General features: G+C 43.8%; 1 protein-coding gene across 3 annotated transcripts in view; it reads right to left on the bottom strand.

Moving 5' to 3' along the window:
- EXOC3 (exocyst complex component 3) overlaps positions 1-19,161 on the bottom strand; it is a 93,541-nt gene that overhangs the window by 60,439 nt on the left and 13,941 nt on the right. For all 3 annotated transcript variants that reach the window (XM_068236650.1, XM_068236652.1, XM_068236651.1), the window contains exons 4-6: positions 16,930-17,611; positions 11,777-11,894; positions 11,441-11,566 (exon numbers count right to left, since the gene is read on the bottom strand). In XM_068236650.1, coding sequence (XP_068092751.1) covers positions 11,441-11,566; positions 11,777-11,894; positions 16,930-17,611 — 926 coding nt within the window. The remainder of the gene's footprint in view (positions 1-11,440; positions 11,567-11,776; positions 11,895-16,929; positions 17,612-19,161) is intronic.

Raw genomic sequence — 19,161 nt, 5'->3', positions numbered from 1 at the left:
ATCGCATGCCGATGCGATTCTGCATAGCATGCTGAAGTTTCCTGCAGCATATATCTGAATCACTATAGCCTTTGCAGGGCTAAGCGATTCAGTAGTGGAGTAGGTGCCATCTACGACGGATGCTGCACCGTAATGGAAACAGGACCCAAAACACACAGTACACACTCACAGTATACACAAAAAGTATACATACATACATACAAACACAGTATAATTACACACACATACACAAAGTACACATACACTACACACACACACACACACACACACACACACACACACACACACACACACACACACACACACACACAGTAGACACACATGCACAAAGTACTCACACACATAGTACACACACATGCACAAACTGCACACACACACACGCACACACACACACACACACACACATGCCCAAAGTACTCACACACATAGTACACACACATGCCCAAAGTACTCACACACATAGTACACACACACACATACAAAGTACACACAGACAAAGTATACATACACACAGTACACACACATGCACAAACTACTCACACACATAGTACACACACACATACAAAGTACACACAAAGTATACATACACACAGTACACACACATGTACAAACTACTCACACACATAGTACACACACACACATACAAAGTACACACAACGTATACATACACACAGACACACAGTACACACACATGCACAAACTACTCACACACACAAAGAAAGTACACACAAAGTATACATACACACATGCACAAACTACACACACACACACACACACACACACACACTTGCACATAGTACACACACGCACAAACTATATACACACACATGCACAAAGTACAAACACACATTACACATACATCTTGTCCTCCCTCCCCCACCTGACATTTAGGCAGCAAGTTAAAAGGGGGTTAAAAGGGTCCGTGCTCCACAGCTGTGAGTGATGCTATCACACTCCCTCTTCTCTCTTCGGCTCCAGCCTTTCAGGCAGCGGCGATCATCCACGGAGGCACATGTTTCCTTTCTGTAGCTCGGCTGACATCACTGCTGTGCTCTTGTACTCCTTTGCAGAGACCCTCTGCTATGATGAAGGAGCGCTCCGGTCCATCCTCTCCCTCCCTGGCTGGCTCCTTCAGAGATAGTATACAGAAGCACTTATTTCCATCCCATCCTGCAGACAGCGACTATGATAATCGGCTTCATCCTCCTGCATTGGGGGTCCTTGCTTGATGATCTCATCAAGCGAGGACCTTAAAGACATAGCATAGAAGGACACTGCCGGTAAGGTACAGAAAACAGCAGGCGTCAGCGGGCCGGGGAGTATGTTCCGCTGCCTGCATACTATCATCTGAGGGAGGGGGGAGAGAGAGAGGAGCAACCGGAGCGCTCCTCCACAGCAGCAGATGCAGAAGGAGTGAAGCTTTTGCTGGCGGCAGCTGTAATTTATGTCGGCAGGGGTAGATTCATAGAGAGGAGAGCCGCCTCTCATCGGTATGGCGCCTGTAGGCACGTGCCTAGTGTGCCTTATGGTAAATCCGGCCCTGAGGAACGGTAACCAAGGATTGAACTTCAGCCCAATCAGTAGCCGATACCCCTTTTCCGATGAGAAATCTTTACCTTTTCTCAAATAGTTTATTAGGGGGGTCTGTATGTCTCATCTTGTGGTAAAACCCCGCCCACAGTGTGATGTCAAGAACTAGCTCCAGACTGTCTGAGAGCCTTGTTGCATTGTGGGATATAACAGCTGTTTCCAACTGCCAATCAACCAGTATTTCTCTCTGTGCATCTGTAGATTATTAAAAAAAAAAAAAACAAAAAAAAAAACCTTTGGCCTATCACATTGTTAGGGGGCGTGCTTATAGATAATGGTAGTTGATGCTGTCTGGTTTTTTTTTTTCATGTCTGCCAGTAGTAAATATGATTGTGCACAGGCTGATTTTGGATCAATCAATATGAACAAATTACATGGCGAATATCAATCATTTCTTTTCCTTTTCCAAAATGTTTTTATTGAGATTTTCAATAGGTTTTTTCTCCCAAAAGGAACAGTAACTATATGAACATACTCACATTTCTTATTAAATTATCAAGAAGACAGAAGCTCCAAAGTCCCTATCCCTTCCCACCCTAGCCCTCCCTCCACCCTCTAGAGCCCCCCCCCCCCCCCCCCCAAGGATGCACTGTGTCACAATATCTATTCTAATCTAGTAATTTAATAGGCTAGCGCTTCAATGCCATAGCCACCTTAGTTCCAAGTCTTAAGTTGGCCTAGCGTGCCTCCAATGTCTTCCAGGCAATACCAGGAGGTATAAATGAAGTCTCTCATTAGAGCATTAATCTGTTGGGGGTTGAACTGGTGTATGATAAAGTTCCTCCAGATCTTAAAGAAAGCTTTAGTTTTCAGCTCCTTAGATTGAAGAGTGTTTTGCTAAAAATTTCATTGTTAACCTTCAATTCAAGTGATAGCCATCTGCCATGTGGATCCGCATCGCAGCGTGAAACCTCTGCTCTGAAATTTCTGCTTAGGAGTATCAATACTCCTGCTTTTTTGTTAACTGCTGAGGCCCCATAAACCTCTCCTACCCATTTTTTCTTCATGTACTGAAATTGCTGTTGTGATAGGTGTGTCTCCTGAAGGAGGCATATGTCGGGGGACAATTTTTTTAGGTGGTTTAAGATGCGTGACCGCTTGCCTGCTGATTGCAGGCCCTTAACATTCCAGGAGACAAGTTTCATGTAACGGCACATCCAACATGGCATATGACTTTTGAAACTTCACCATTAACATAAAATAAAGCTAACTGCCTTACTGATAAATGACACAATGGATTCCTGTTCCCACCCCTTATCCCCTGAACCCCTTTCCCGATAACGTATTCCTCTCGTAAGAGTAAAGTAAACAAGCAAGCTGTAAACCAAACAAACTCTTTCAGGGAAAAAGTACATTTCCCGTTTGTAGACTTCCTTTTTTTCCCGATGGTGGCTCTCACCAATATGCTCCGAGACATTTACGCTTTCAAACCAGTTCACTGCTATATGAATTGTTGTCTTTGTGGAAGGTCACATCAGATAATATAGCAGGCCTTCCTTCAAGCGGGATCCTCTCTAGGTGGTGATGGTTGTCTCCCAGGAGAGGAACGTGCCGAGCTTTGTGCAGTAAGAAGGTAATGCTGCACGTCTTCAGGTGAGGTAAAGTTTCGCTGCTTTCCATCTGATTCTATGATCCGCATTGTGGCCGGATACAGAAGCATGGATTTTATGCCCCTGCTAGCTAGGGTGTTGCATGAAGCTACAAAGGCTTGCCTTCTTTTAGAAACCTCCGCAGAGTAATCGTTGAACAAACGCAGAGGACAATTCTGTATTTCCAGTTGGTCGTCGCTACGGTAGGCAGTCATAAGCTTAGTTTTGTCCGCAAAGTCTAAGTAGCGCACCATTACCATTCGTGGCGTGTTGCGGGCTTGTTTTTTGCGTATTGGGCCCACTCTGTGCGCGCATTCCACTTTCAGTGGCGCTTCCAGGCCTAGTGCTGCTGGTATCTCTCTGGCACAAATATCAAAGAGTTGGGACTCAGGGATTTCTTCAGACAGTCCAATAACTCTAATGTTATTGCGCCTGGAGCGATTCTCCAGGTCTTCGATTCTGTTATGGGCTAAAGCGTCATCTCTGAGCAAGGTTTGTATTTTAAGGTTAGCATTATGTAAATCATCTTCACAATTGCCTACTCTCTGCTCAGCCTCTTTAAGTCTTTTGGCCTGCTGCTGCACGTTTTTTTTTGATGCTCTGTAAGGCCTGCTTAATGGTATCTTGTATGGTGGCCTGTATGTCGGGTGCTAAGGCTTTGCCTACCTCTTCTGCCAGCTTCTTGTAATCGATCTGCAGGCTGTGTTTGGTGCCTCCTCTGCGCGAGCCCACTTCAGATTCTCCGTCCGAGCTAGAGCAGCGAGACTGTGCCTCATCCTCCAGGTTCTGCTGTGTGGCCTTCCGTGCGGATCTCCTGCCCGCCATCTAGGGAGTGGCTGCTCCACGGGATTGCGAATTTTGGCCCAGGCGCGTTAGGTAACGGTCCATCCGCCGCACTGAACACCTCAGTGGCGTGAGTTTTCTTCCCGGGAGTAGTTGCAAGGGGTTTCGGGCGGGCAAGCGCTGGGTAGCAGGCTGGGAAGCGCAACTGTCGGCCGGAGCTCTGCTCCTACGCTACCACCATGCGGGCGCCGGAACCGGAAGTCATCAATCATTTCTTGATCTCTCCTTTTTAACTTCTCACTTTGCAAAGTATGGATTAATTTTTGTCCCCCTTTTCGCTACAGTTCCTCTTTAAAGCGACGGCAACATAGAAAAAAAGTAATTTACAACGCATTTTATTTAGAGACAACATTTTCATCTTAAAACCTGTACACACTGGCTGCGATTTAAAATCACATGCAATTTTTTAATACACAAAGCTTTCCTGAAGAAAAAGCAAACCACGAGGTACTGTAAACAGTGGTGCGGTGCGATTTTTTTTTTTCATGAAGGCTTTGCAATAAAAAAAAAAATTTGCATGCAATTTTAAATCGCAGCACAATGCAGCGAGTGTGTACAGGCCCAAATATGTATTTGAACAAATGTATTTTAAAATTGTACAATGTATTGACACTGTGGCCCTTTAATTCATGTAAAGTGTAAACGTTGGCTGCAGAATTTCTATGAACCACTCTTCCACCCATCAATACTCTATTTAGGTGGTTTATGATGGCTTACAAGAGGAAGGGAAAGATCTGCAAAAAGCTTCCTAATGCACAAGGTAATATTCTGTGAGGGAGGTAAGTACAGAAGGGGGACAAGAGTTCAAAAGCCATAATGGGGAGGGCGTGGCTTGCCTATGAACGGATGAGGACGCACGCCTGCTGAGCTCCCGAGCCAGTGTTCCACCCTCGGCTGTTTATGCCCACCTAACCGCTCCAAACTCTTTCATGACGGGTCGGAGGAAGAAGGGAAAAGATCCTGCTCCCCCCAAGGCTGGTAAATCTCAGATTAAACACTTTCTGAGGCCGTTAGAGAAATGGATGGCTGAGGCCCGCTCTCCCAAGATGGCGCCGGAAGCCGCGGACGCTCCGCGCTCTCCAACTTCCCAACAGCAGAAATCTCCCACATCGGAGCAAAGACCTCCTGCTCTGAACCAAGCCTCATCCTCTAATGCCGACCACCGTGCATCCGAGTCACCGCGACTTACATCCAACGAGTACGAGAAGCGGACGACAGAGGCTCGCTCATACAAGATGGCGCCGGAGACTGTGAATTCCCCATGCTCTCCAGCTACTCAGCAAAAATCTCCTGCTTTAACCCGAGGCTCTCCGTCTAACGGTGACCCCCGTTTACCCGGGTCACCCCGATCTACTACCAGTGAATATGTGGAGGTTGACCTCCACGACTACATTCGCTCGTTGCCCACCAAAGAGGACTTTGAAAAATGCGTCACACGCATTGAAGCAACTTACCGCAGAGAGATGGTAGATCTCAAACAAGACATCAATGCCTTCGGCTGCCGGATTGATGATATTGAGACAGCGCAAGATGAACTTTACGCTAAAATTGAGGATCAACAACTTCAGATAGATGCTCAAGGTCAGCAGCTACAGGCCTTCTTCCTCCAGATGGATGATTACGAAAACCGCAATCGTAGAAATAACTTGAGAATTAGGGGCCTTCCGGAATCAGTGGACATTGCGGATTTACGAAACTCCTTAACTTCTCTGTTTAACTCTCTATTGGGCCACCCGCTGGACACCCAAATAGAACTGGATCGAGCTCACCGAGCAATGGCGGCCAGACGCCCAGACCCCTCTCTCCCAAGAGATGTACTTTGCCGCATCCATTTTTTTACCCTGAAGGAAGATATCTTGCGAGCAGCTCGGGCAAAAAAGGATCTAGAATGGGAAGGTGCCAAAATCATCATCCTACCTGATCTCTCCCGCCCTACCCTGCAGATGCGAAAGGCCCTGGGTCCTCTTCTGGACATGCTCCGTGACCGTGACATCCAATTCCGCTGGGGTTACCCGTTTCGCTTGATCGTTCAACACGAAGGGAAGACGGTGTTCCTGACCTCCCCATCTGATCTGCCGAAGTTTCTTCGTTCTCTCGACCTGCCGTTGGTGACACTGGGTGAGTGGCCTTTTCCCACATATACACCTAACACAGGCCTCCCACAGCGAGAAAAATGGCGCCTTTAAAGGTCCCGTAACAGGCGCAAAGATACTTGAACCTGTTCCCTATCCCTGGGTTTATACTCTCTGTACCTGCCAACCAAATGAACCTTGTCCTGCTCTATTACCTACGAGATGCCGGTGACCCAACCTACGCTACAGTCACTCACCTGTTTATCCTTTCTGGCCCTCGCCACGGGACATTTTGAAATAGTTCTCTGTGACATCTTTTTCCCATTTTAAGTTTTTCTAAGGGAACTTTATTTTTTGTTCTCAGGTATACTCATGGGCCACTACCTGAGCTTAAGGGACAACATCTTACGGATCGTTTGCACCTTTCTTTTGGCACGGTTCTATTGTTTGACTTCCACCGGTCCTTTCTCTCAGGTTCATTATTGCACTATGTTTATGCCTTTCTACTATAATTAATAGGTCTGGCAGGACCCCCCTGGGGATATCGGAACAAGAAATGTTAAGCTTTTATCTAGTTTAAAGTTATTTGGAGCGGTTTCTATCATTCTTAAATATATATTACGCAGCAGTCTGAGGTGGACGTGGCTGCCTCCCCGTTTGTCATGGGCCTCCACGTTCTCCTGCACATTGCCTGCCTGAGTGTTTCACTTTGGTTTGGCTGTTTCTTATGTGCCTTTTGAGGTATGTCTGGGCTCTCTTGCTCAGTACTCTGCCTCTCTCTGACAGGTTCCTGTCTCTCTCTCTCTCCTTGTTCTCTATTTTCTTCCCCCACTATACTCCCTTTCTCTCCTTCCCTCCCTTTCCTCCCCCTCTTCCAACTAGAGGTTCTACAGTCTTCTGAAAGGCTATATTTGATGTAGTATCATGGCTGATTTAAATGTAATGACTTATAATGTGAAAGGGTTTAATACTCCAAACAAAAGGTCTCAAATCCTTTATCATGCTCACAAACAAAGGATCTCAGTCCTCATGCTACAGGAAACCCATTTTAAAGTGGGGCACATACCTTCTATTCACTACAAATACTATCCTACTTGGTATTACTGCCCTAACCCGGACAGTCGTACTAAAGGAGTGTCTGTTGGATTGCATAAATCCCTACAAGCTGAATTCATAGACCAACTATTAGACCCTATGGGTAGATATATTTTTCTTAAATTAAGAATCCTCTCTAAAATATTCACGCTTGTTTCTATTTACGCCCCCAACAGACATCAGGGCAAAGTTCTCTTGTCTTATCTCTCTAACTTGCAAAAGTTTGCAGAGGGACAAATTATTATTGGGGCTGACCTCAACATGACTCTAGACCCTGCTCTGGATTCATCTTCAGGCCATTCATCGATCCCTAAATCCATGCTCCGTAAACTTAAGCACAAATTGTTTGAACTCCATTTAGTTGACTGCTGGAGAGTGATGAATCCCGGGGAGACAGATTATACCTTTTTCTCTAATCTACACCGATCTTATAGTAGGATCGATTACATACTTACCTCCCACACCAGCCTTGATTTTTGTTCTCGATGCAAGATAGGTTCCTTCCTTTGGTCTGACCACTCACCTGTGGTTTGTTCCCTGCTGCTTGGGGAGAGTCAGAGACCAGACTTCACTTGGAGACTTAACTCATCTTTGTTGGATGACCCTACATGCTTATCGGCGCTTAAACAGGCTATCACAGACTTCAGAGACGCTCATGTCTCTGACGAGTCCGCCGCCACGATAAAATGGGAAGCCCTGAAATGTGTCCTTAGAGGTCATCTTATTTCACATGGGGCACGTATAAAAAGGGAGAGGTCTGCTCAGATTTCCGAAATTCTCCAGGAAATACATAAACTGGAAACACTTCACAAAAACTCACAGTCCCCGGAGTTAGAGACCCGCCTCTCTACTCTTAGACACAACTTACTTAGGATATTAGATACTGAAACGTTAATTCAAAGAGAAAGGCTTAAAGCTCATTTGTATGAATCAGGCAATAAATGTGGCAGAGCCCTCGCACGTTTTATCCACCCTAGATCCCCTACTTCCTTCATCGCTTCCATCAACTCCCCACATGGCGGCTTGGTTTCAAAGCCCAGAGACATAGCCAGCACTTTTCGTTCCTATTATCACGCTCTCTATAACATTACCAGTAAGTTTCACCATTTGCCTAAGTCAGCCTTACACACTAAAATCACAGAATACCTCAAATCAAATAACGTATTAAAACTTTCCTCAGATACCATCAAAGAGTTGGAGGAAGATTTCACGGAAGTTGAAATAAGCCATTAGAGCCTCTAAAAATGGCAAATGCCCGGGCCCGGACGGGTACACTGCCCCTTTCTACAAAAAAACTTCAGAACCTCCTTGCACCCTTCCTGTGCCAATCATTTAACGCAGTATCCCTTCTCACTCCTTCCCCCCCCCCCCCCCCAGTCCCTCCAAACACACATTTCAGTAATCCCCAAAGAGGGAAAAGACCTCAAAGAATGCAGCAATTACCGACTCATATCCCTAATTAATCTAGACATGAAACTTTACGCCAAGATCATAGCCGACCGCCTAAAACCCCATATCCCTTCCTTCATTCATACTGATCAATGTGGTTTTGTCCCTCACAGAGAAGCCCGTGACAATGTCCTCAAGACAGTTACATTAATAGAACATGCCCAGAGACACTGAACAAAATGTTGCCTCATGTCCATTGACGCTGAGAAGGCGTTCGACAGGGTCCATTGGCAGTTTTTAGAACTCACCCTTCAAAATATAGGCCTCGGCCCTTTACTACTACAAAGAATCATGGCTCTTTACAATGGCCCATCTGCCAGGGTGAGGGTCAATGGGATCCTGTCGGACGCCTTCTCCGTCAGTAATGGAACTATCCCCTCTACTATATATCCTTACTATGGAACACTTTGCTGAATCTATCAGGTCTAACCCCTCCATAAAAGGTATTCCCCACAACTCATCCCAGTTTAAGACTGCACTATACGCGGATGACTTACTACTCTTCATCACCTCCCCCCATACCTCCATTCCTAACATTCTTGCAGAAGCTAGAAGATTTGGAGCCTTGAGTAATTTTAAAATTAATTTATCTAAAACTGAAATGCTTAACATCTCATTAGCTCCATCTACTGTAGAATGTCTCCAACAGACTTTTCCCTTTAAATGGAACAATCACCACATACGTTACTTGGGTATTAACATACCTTCTACCTTACAAGACCTGTACCAACTCAACTATCTCCCTCTTTTCCAATTGGTTTCTAAACAACTCCAGAAACCATCTTACACCAGGCCATCTTGGCTGGGCAGAATCAATACCCTTAAAATGGACATACTCCCCAAATTCCTCTATATTATTCAAGCTATACCCCTTAACATTCCCAAACCCTTTTTCAGATCCATTAGAAGTTTATTCACCAGGTACATTTGGGGTGTAAACAAACCCCCACGCCTCCAGTACTCCTTATTGTGTAAAACTAAATCTGATGGAGGTCTTGGCCTCCCTGACATTGAACTATATCATAAAGCAGCGTCTCTTACACATATAATTGATTGGTTCCATAACAGAGAATCCAAACAATGGGTATCTCTTGAGTCTGATCTCCTAGGCTTGGATACTAGATCCTTACCTTGGACAGACCCCTCATTCCGTAAATCCATCCCCTATGTGCCAATTTGGGTGAGGTCCACTCTGTTCACCTGGGATTCATCACTCTCCAGCCTGTTTATCTCCTCCATCCCCAGTCCTTTGTCACCACTGTTTGACAACCTGGAGTTTTCACCGGCTCTGCGCGTGAACTCCTTTTTGGGCTTCTCGCGTAGAGACTGGCCCCAACTCAGACATATCCTTCACAACGGCCAACTACCTGATATGCAACATCTGTCAGCTCCCACCGACCCTCCCAGACCTCGGTTATCGTGGCTTAATTACCTTCAATTGAGAACTTATATTCAGAAATTCCCGGTATTAACACAATTTTCAAGGAAACTTACATATCTAGAGGAACTCTGTTCTAGCTCCCAGAGACCTGAGCATGCTCTTTCCCTTTTGTACCAGATGCTACTAGACTTTCTTCCATCCTCCTTCGAACACATCTGTTCCAAATGGGAAAATTATTTAAATCGATCCTTTACTCCACAAGACTGGGACAAAATCCTGACTCTCATGCATAAGGCTTCAGTTTCTAATAGTGCCCAAGAAAGAAACTACAAATTACTTACGCGTTGGTTTCGTACACCTACTCAGTCATGCTCATGGTCTTCTGATTCATCTAACATATGTTGGCGTTGTGGTTTAGAAGTAGGATCCTATATCCACATGTGGTGGGACTGCTCAATTGTGAGGGGTCTGTGGGATGATGTCTTCCTTTGGTACGGGGATATGTACTGCTGTGAGGTTAATGCCTCCCCAGAAATGGCTTTATTATCTCTACTACCTGGTTCCATTAAATCAGCCAAAAAAGACCTTCTTCGTCATCTACTCACGGCGGTGCGCTCATTGCCAAACACTGGAAGGCCACTATCTCCCCCAGCCGGGGTGAACTAATAGAGGCAATTAACGATATCATGAGAATGGAGGAACTTGTACTCTCTGCCCAGAGCAAAAGGGAACTTTTCACCATTCAATGGTCTGTGTGGATAGATTACAGGGATGATAAACTCACTCCATCCACTATTCTTGTATAAAAAAATTTTTATGCTAATCTCTATATACGCGATTCTCTGGATCTAATATCTCTAAGGGTCTTTCTAACCAATTGTTTCAACTGTCTCCAGGCCTCCTAGTTGGTAACCTCGCCCCCCCTCCCTTCCCCCATCCCATCCCCCCTACCTTAACCCTCTCCTCCTCTTCACTCCCTCCTCTTTCTCTCTTCTGTCTACTCTATCCTAAAATCTAAAAACAGGTTCTAAAGCCCTATATGATGTTCTCATTGCCTATCGCTCTTCTGTATTGCTGGGGACCACCATTATCTTGATTGTTATTAAACTGGTTCTCTTACTCCAGTACTCTATTGCAATGTCTTATTGTTACTTGGTTTTGCACTACATTGTTTTGTCTCATAGGAGTGGTCTGCGCACCCTCTGTCTTTGGATTAAACGTATTATTTTGTTGCTTGGAATCAATAAAATTTGATTTACAAAAAAAAAAAAAAAAAAAAAAGACATAATGGATCAGGAAGGTGGCAAATGCACCACTGTTTATTAGTATTTTTTACCAGCTAAATGGCATTTCTAATTACAATATAAGCTGATGATATCACCTGCACGTTGCTGTCACAAAATGTTACAAGTGGCATTTACCTGAAAAACGATGGCAGGCAATGTGGTTTGGTAGTACCCATCCTGATCAGCTTCAGGCTCTGTGTCTTTATCCCAGTCTTTTTTATCAGTTTCTAATGCTTTTCTTAGCCAAGCAATAATATTTGACTAAAGAGAGAATAATTAAAATTGAGTAGCAAAGATTACAAAAACAAAAAACTGTAAATGTATTATAAAAGCAATTACTGATATAACAGGAATAAATATTAACTATACTCAAACCACAAAAACAAGTACATACAATGTGAGAATACATAAATTAAGATCTAGTGGTAATTTAGTACTGTAGTAAAGCAATTCTTTATGAAACATGCTTACCTGGAGGGTTGCCATGTACATATGCAGAAGTTGATCCACTACATCTTGGGACAGAAGTGGCTTCATTGATTTTATATCTACCTCAGGTAGTAATTCTGCATTCCCCATCATTTCAGAACTGAAAGAACAATGTTTGGCCAATGATAGTTAAGTAGAGCCTATTATAATATTATTAATAGTTCTTTACTCCTCTAGATTTACAACCTAGACTAAAAATTGTACCAACGATACAATCATGATTGTACAGCCTTACCAAATTTGTGTAATATGATGAACTACCCAAAGTAACTATTAAAAATATATTCACTTAGTTTATCCTTCTACTGCACAGATTTATTGTACAATCAAGATTTCACTGTTAAAGAGAACCCGAGGTGGGTTTTATAAATCCTATTAGCACACCGAGGCTGGGTCTACATATAATCACCAGCCTCTGTTACTATACAGTTCTCACCCAGGCCCCCCCTGCGCTCTGCTGTGCCCCCAAAATAAAACCGCCGTGCTAGCGACACACAGCACGTCGCTAGCAAGCCGTTTACTATATCGCCGCTACCCGCCTGCGTCCTTTCCCTCCCCACTGATTGGAGGGAAGGGACGCAGGGGGGGGGGGGTTTACAAATCTTATTAGCACAAAGAGGCTGGGTCTGCATATAATGCCCAGCCTCTGTTACTGTATATTAACAGAGGCTGGGCATTAAATGCAGACCCAGCCTCTTTGTGCTAATAAGATTTGTAAAACCCACCTCGGTTTCTCTTTAAAAGGCACCTTAAAGGATACCTTAGTCCTTAATTATGTAATTATGTCAATGGTGTGTGTGTGTGGGCTTAATGCACCTCCCGTTGGAAGGTGTCTGTCTCTGTTCTTCTAAAAAAAAGCTCCAGATACAAAGCAGTGGTAGGCGGGGTCGGGGCAGCTGAAGTATGTTCACGGGAGCACGCGTGCACTCCTGCAGGAATACATAGCCGGCGCGCACCTGTGACCATGCACGCCGACTAAGTCTTCCTGCAGGAGTGCCCATGAATTCCAGCGGACATACTGCGGCTGCCCCGACCCCCCCACTGCTTTGAATCGGGAGCTTTTTTTTTTTTTTTTTTTTTTTTTTAGAAGAACGGAGACAGACGCCGGGCCACAGGAGGTGCGGTAAGCCTATGGGCACCTTGCCATACAAGGAGTTAATTACATATTTAATTAAGAGCTAAGGTATCCTTTAAAGATAACCTAAGCCGAAGTTTGGGTTCAGAAATACATACTTCAGTTGCTTCCCACACTGTCCATTGGTCCTCTGCCCTGTACCCTCCAGCTGATCGGGACTGTACTCCTCTTCTGGCATGAGGGCAGCCGTGCTGCAGCCACACGAGCATGGCCGCACCTGCACAGTACCAACTGTGCAAAAGCACAGAGTTTTTTTTCTCACTAAATAATAAAAACCATCATTTAAAACTGCATTTTGTGTTCAATTATGTTATCTTTAACTAATGGTTAACGTTTTTTGATGAGCAGAAACATTTAAGTGTGGCAAAAGAATAAGAAATCAGGAAGGGGGCAAATAGTTTTTCACACCACTGTATAGCTGGATTGTCGATCTGCCCAGTGGATTTTTATGATAGGATCTGATCACATTGAAAATTGTGCCACTGATATATACGATCTATCATTTATTTTTTTGTAAAAATTATTTTTATAAACAAAGCTATAAAGAAAATTTAAAGTGAAATGTAATGTAGCCGAATACTTGCTGGGGCTTCTGCCCACCCCCTGAAGTCCTCCTGGTCCCTCGCCATCATTTCACACTGCTCCTTTCCTTTGCTGTTCTCCTCTGAATGAACAATCCCATGCAACGAGACGTGCGGCCAGCAACTGGCTGAGTTGTCCAGCTTTCAGAAGAAGAACCTGAGCAGCAGCAGGAGGAAGGAGAAACACAGCAGCTCGGAATGATGGCGAGAGACCAGTAGGACTACAGGGGGGTGGAAGAATCCCCAGGTAAATAACTGGCCACATTACATTTCAATTAGCACTCCATTTAAGCTTAAATTTAGGTTTCCAACATAAAAGGGAACATGGATTTAGAGGTATACAGAGGTTTCTTCCTTCATTTTCAGTACTTAATTATTAGCCATTCGAACACAGCCACTTAATTATTAGCCATTCGAACACAGTGTTGAGAGCTGACCCAGACGGCTGATACAGTGGCTGCTGATAGAGGAACTAGTGTTAGCCATCAGAGAGGAGAGGTTAGTGTTAGGCAGGGAAGAGTGGAGGTTAGTGTGAGGAAAAGGAGAGGGGAGGTTAGTGTTAGGCATCATATAGGAGAAGTTAGTGATAGGCAGAGAAGAGGGGAGGTTCGAGTTAGGTATCAGATAGTAGAGGTTAGTGTGAGGCATCGAATAGGAGAGGTTAGTGTAAGGCAGAGGAAAGGTTAGTGTGTAGCAGAGGAGAGGTTAGTGTTAGGCATCAGATAGGAGAGGTTTGTGTGAGGCAGGATGAGAGGGAATATTAGTGTTAAACACTGGATAGGAGACATTAGTGTGAGGCAGAGAAGAGGGAGAATAGCATAAAAGTGGCCACTAACGATACAATTAACCAAACAATATTTAGTTTCCAATCATCCAACCAAAGATTGTTTGGTTAATTGTATAGTTAGTGGCCACCCTCCCTCTTCTCTGCCGCACACTAACGTCTCCTATCAAATGATTGTAACCACTAACTGACAAAAATCTCCTAACCAATCCGATCAGAAATCAAACTAAGTTTTGGATCGATCTCGTCAAGCTGACGAGATCGATCAAGTTAGGAGATTTTCATCTGTTGGTGGTCCCGAACGATCGATTCATATGAATAATCGGACACTAATGATCATTCAGGGATTTGTATTGTTAGTGAGCACCATTAGGTAGAGGGGAGTGAGCGCCACCAGCCAGATCAGCTGTGTGTGCAGAATCTGCGGTCCACCGGGTAATACGCAAGTACCTCATTCCCTCAAACAATGCCCGTTGTCTGGCTGTAACGAGTTTTAGGCAGGGAATATACTTGTTAGATTCATGTTCATCACATTTTTATTTATTTTTATTTTTTTTGTATTTGAAACCTTTTTTTTCTCAATATACCAATGCACAGTTCATGATCATTCTTCTATGTGCTAGATAAAATTATTTATTTGTCGAGATTTGAAAAAACAAAAATTCCCATTGTTAGTCACAAAGGGGCGTATTTACTAAACTGCAGTAAGCAGAATAACCTGCATAAAGTCTTACCGCATGATGAGTACCACAGGTTTTCAGAGAGCCGAGGCACTTTCAGACAGTAGCAAGGGCTCATGGGAACTCAGTCTGGGCAGGAGGAGGGGGAGGTATTACTAGCCAGAGATTTCAGAGGCAGAGGGGAGGAGGAGGGGGTATTAGGGTTTTTTGCTCAAGATGGAGATAAGCCAGCCTCTGTGTAATGTTTACAAACAACATGGCTGCTGTCATTGTATCACAGGAATAATCAATCATATTCTATTAAAGCTGTTTGCAGCTAGATTTTGCTGTATAAACCATTTAAACTTTAGATAAGATATATAGACAAGTTACTTGTTATAGTTAGTTTTTCATCTCAGATCCGCTTTAACCATTTCAGTGATGTTCTTCTAGAATTGTTTTCTGGGATATTAGCTTTCAAGCTGTGAGGAATCTTTTAGAGCAAAGTAGAAATGCTGACTCTAAGACCACTTTAAGATAATTTCGGGTTTCAGTTTAGAAACAATCATTGTACAAAGATGCTGCTCAACTCACTACCAAGCAGCCTATTCTGCATCATGAAGAAGCAAAAGGACAAGTGACAGGCATCCCACTGTGGGGACAACAGTTGTTTGCTAGTAATCCATCATGATAGATCAATAATAACTACCATAATGACCACCTACACACTAGTTTCTCCATCCTCATACTGTGCAGAAATCCCCGGTCAAGCTTTGGGCAATCCTGGCTGTCAGAGCAGGCACCCAGACCATGATCCACACACAAAGTTATATAAAGATTTGCCCCTCTCCCCCTTACAATTCCATTTGCTAACACAATGAGGGGAAGGCTTCACTGTCATTTAGGGAGAAGAGTGGGGGCGGGAGGCAGGTGGTGCTTCTAGGTCAAGCTCTTGGAAACTGATTTGACATCGGAGATTGCCTGAAGCTTGACAGAGAGGGTTACAACAAGAGGGAAGAAACTGCTATACCAGATTGTAACAATCATGTACATGGCAACATTTTCAGTTAAACCGTTTTTAGGCCACTTCAGGTATGCTTTAAGCATTTGGCAACCAAAAAAAAAAAAAAGACTTAAAGAGTAACTGTTAGGCATAAAATACACAATACAATCTCTATTGCATGCTGATATATTAGTGGAAAGGCTGCTAACCTGGCAATTCAAAAGATTAAAATCATTCTTTTTTTTTCAGGCAGATTTTCTCTCCCCATGCCCTCAGGCTCTAAGAGCGTACGAACAGCCGCAGAAGAGAAGTGACAGGCATGCTGAATCAGCCTGATTGGCTGAAGTCTCTGTCACTCACTTCTCTCCTCTATGACTGGCCACCTTGGTCTCCCCTTCTTGCCGGTGGTCCAGCCACTGTTAGAGCGCAGGGAGGGGGGCCAGAGGCCATCTCCTGTCACTGTCCTCTACCCCCCTCCTCCAGTGGCATGTGCACCCCTCCCCTTCTGCCGCTGCATTCTCTCTCACCCCCGCACTGATCAATGGGGAAGGATAAAGGCGGCGCACACAGACTCACAGAATAATGGTTCCACGCACTGAAGTTTCCTTCAATACTCTCTGCACTACCGCCGTATTTATTCCTCCACGCTGTGCACAGAATCAGTTTGGGGAGGATATAGCGGAAGGACACAAGATGGCTCCTGCCATCCACAGCACTGTTCATATTTTACTGCAGGAGATTGACAGGAAGCAAATTATGGACACTACAATACAACTGTCATGTAACTTGAGCACTTATTTATCTACTTACATGTGTTTTTTTTTTTGTTTGGTTTTTTTTTTTTTGGGGGGGGGGGGTCACATTTTATACCTAATAGCTGTTCTTTAAAGGTTTGGGAGGATTGGTCCATTTAAACAGATTACTGAACATGTTGAAATATTAAAAACTTTGCTAGTGAAATGTTTGGCAATACCTCTGGTAGGTATTCAAAACCCAAGTAAGAAGGCTGACAATTTCATTAGCTTCGAGGTCTTCTGAAGCCAACTCCTGAATTCTGGAAGACAATGCTTGGTGGTAGAGTTCCAACACCTTGTTGAAAATGTTGTAAGAAGGAGGAAAGCATTGCACCATCAAGTTTTTAACTATTACGAGGTCATCCAGCATATAACGCCGAATAATTTCTAAATGTCGCACCAGCCACATTTTATCAGATTCTCTTGTTTCTGCTTGACTACCCTCAATTCTCGATCCAACTGTTTTCTCAAGGACATCAAACATTTTCTGCTTCCACTTCTTGGGTCTTCCAGGTGGAATGAATCCAGTCTGTTTTTTCCTATCCATCATGCGTCGGTCTATCTTCTCCTCTCGCTCTATGATACGAACCACTGACACAACCAAGGTAGGATCCTTGCGGACAGTGGTTATGGATCTCTGTATAACCATCCACAGCTGTTTGGCCAGCTCATCAGATAGATGTTGTACTTTTCCAAAATAATTCTGAATAAGGTTCATGTCATGAGTGTTTTTACTATCCATTCGGTATTGCTCATACATGAGGTCATCCCTAGAACACTCCAGATCCATTAATTTACGATGTGCGTGCAGAAGGTCACCTTGTTCAATAAGATCCTGGGTCTCTTTTACTATTTCTGGCACTGTGACAAAAAGAAATGATATACATATTTGTAAAATAAGTAAAGAATTTGATTTTCTGGCACTTGTTACACTTACATACAGTGTATTTATAGTACAAGTCAAACAGAATGTTATGCTAGGCACACTTAAAAACATGCAATACATGTCTATTGCAAAATCAAACTGGCAAGTGAATGAATTAACTTGGTGGTATAGTTTTAGTGAAAAGCCGATATTTTGGAATGGGAAAGCTGGAAAGTTTTTATCATGCTGAATAGAAGCAATCATTTCAAATATTCAGATGATCACTTTAGACTCTTTGGCAATAGTTTTAAAATCAACAGTTTACGAAGATTGCATTAAAATCTACATTTGTGTGCCCAGCATTAGTCTATCATTGCTAAATTCACAATAAACCTGCAGCTAAAAAAACTAGTTCACCTTCCCATATTTTTAAATTGTTAATAAAAATGATTAGGCACCATTTATCACAAAATTGTTTTTGTTTTTTTTAGCTGCAGGGGCAGGTCTGAGAAGAGGACTAGCCTCCCCATTCCTTTTCACTAAGTAGTAGCTGCTTAGATACCACATTGACGACATGAGTGGTAAGGACTAGTGTGAGTATACTGACTGCACTGATTACCAAGGGAAGAGAGAGGGAATATATACTGGCCACAATGATTTCAATGGGGGGAGGGGCATAGATCCTAGCTACACTGATTACCAAAAGGGGGCAGGCCCTGGCCTCACGGCTTACTTTTTGACTATCCCAGCATAGCAGAGCTGCCACATGGGATCGTACAGCAGAGGGGTGGCAACACAATATAGCAAAGTGGTGGAAACACATACTTAAGGCTGTCCCAGCACAAAGGGTGGGAATCCCTGCTGTAGAATCTCCCTAACCCCAGGCAGCTAAACAAAGCTATATCTTAAAAAAAACACACACGATCCAGGCTCCTCACCTGGAGCTAGGACATTTAAACACTTGCAGATGTAATAAGGAGGTGCTGGAAGGGGTGTGGCAAGCAAAACAGCAAAGTCAAAATGAACTCCCGCACACTCATGCAAATCCATTCACAAAAATCATGCAGCAATCAATGCTGTCCCTACAGCTGCATTAAAAGCTGGGATCTTCGTTACAACAATAAAAAATAATAAATGCATATTCACATGCACCGCGTAGGAGGTAGCCCAGTGTCGTATGTGTCCTAACTCTGGCCCTGTAACATGCATAGCACAAACATGCACGCATTTAGCACATCAAAACCTATCTAAGGAATAGGAGCACATATCCTAACCATCCTCCCTGGGATATGTGCTCCTATTCCTTAGATAGGTTTTGATGTGCTGAATGCATGCATGTTTGTGCTATGCATGTTACAGGGCCAGAGTTAGGACACTTACGACACTGGGCTACCTCTACGCAGGGTATGTGACTCCGCTAAAGATATATCTTGCCTGCTTAATATTTGTAATCCTATCCAACCAGTCAGACACAAAGCTTTAGAATGGTCAGTGTATGTGTAGATTAAATGGTAATTTTGGTACTAGTGGCTGGTCTTGGCTGTTG

Source organism: Hyperolius riggenbachi, chromosome 5 (assembly GCF_040937935.1).
Source record: "Hyperolius riggenbachi isolate aHypRig1 chromosome 5, aHypRig1.pri, whole genome shotgun sequence".
Taxonomy (NCBI): Eukaryota; Metazoa; Chordata; class Amphibia; order Anura; family Hyperoliidae; genus Hyperolius; species Hyperolius riggenbachi.
The sequence above is the reverse complement of the archived record's forward strand: the minus strand, read 5'-3'. Positions and strand labels throughout refer to the sequence as shown.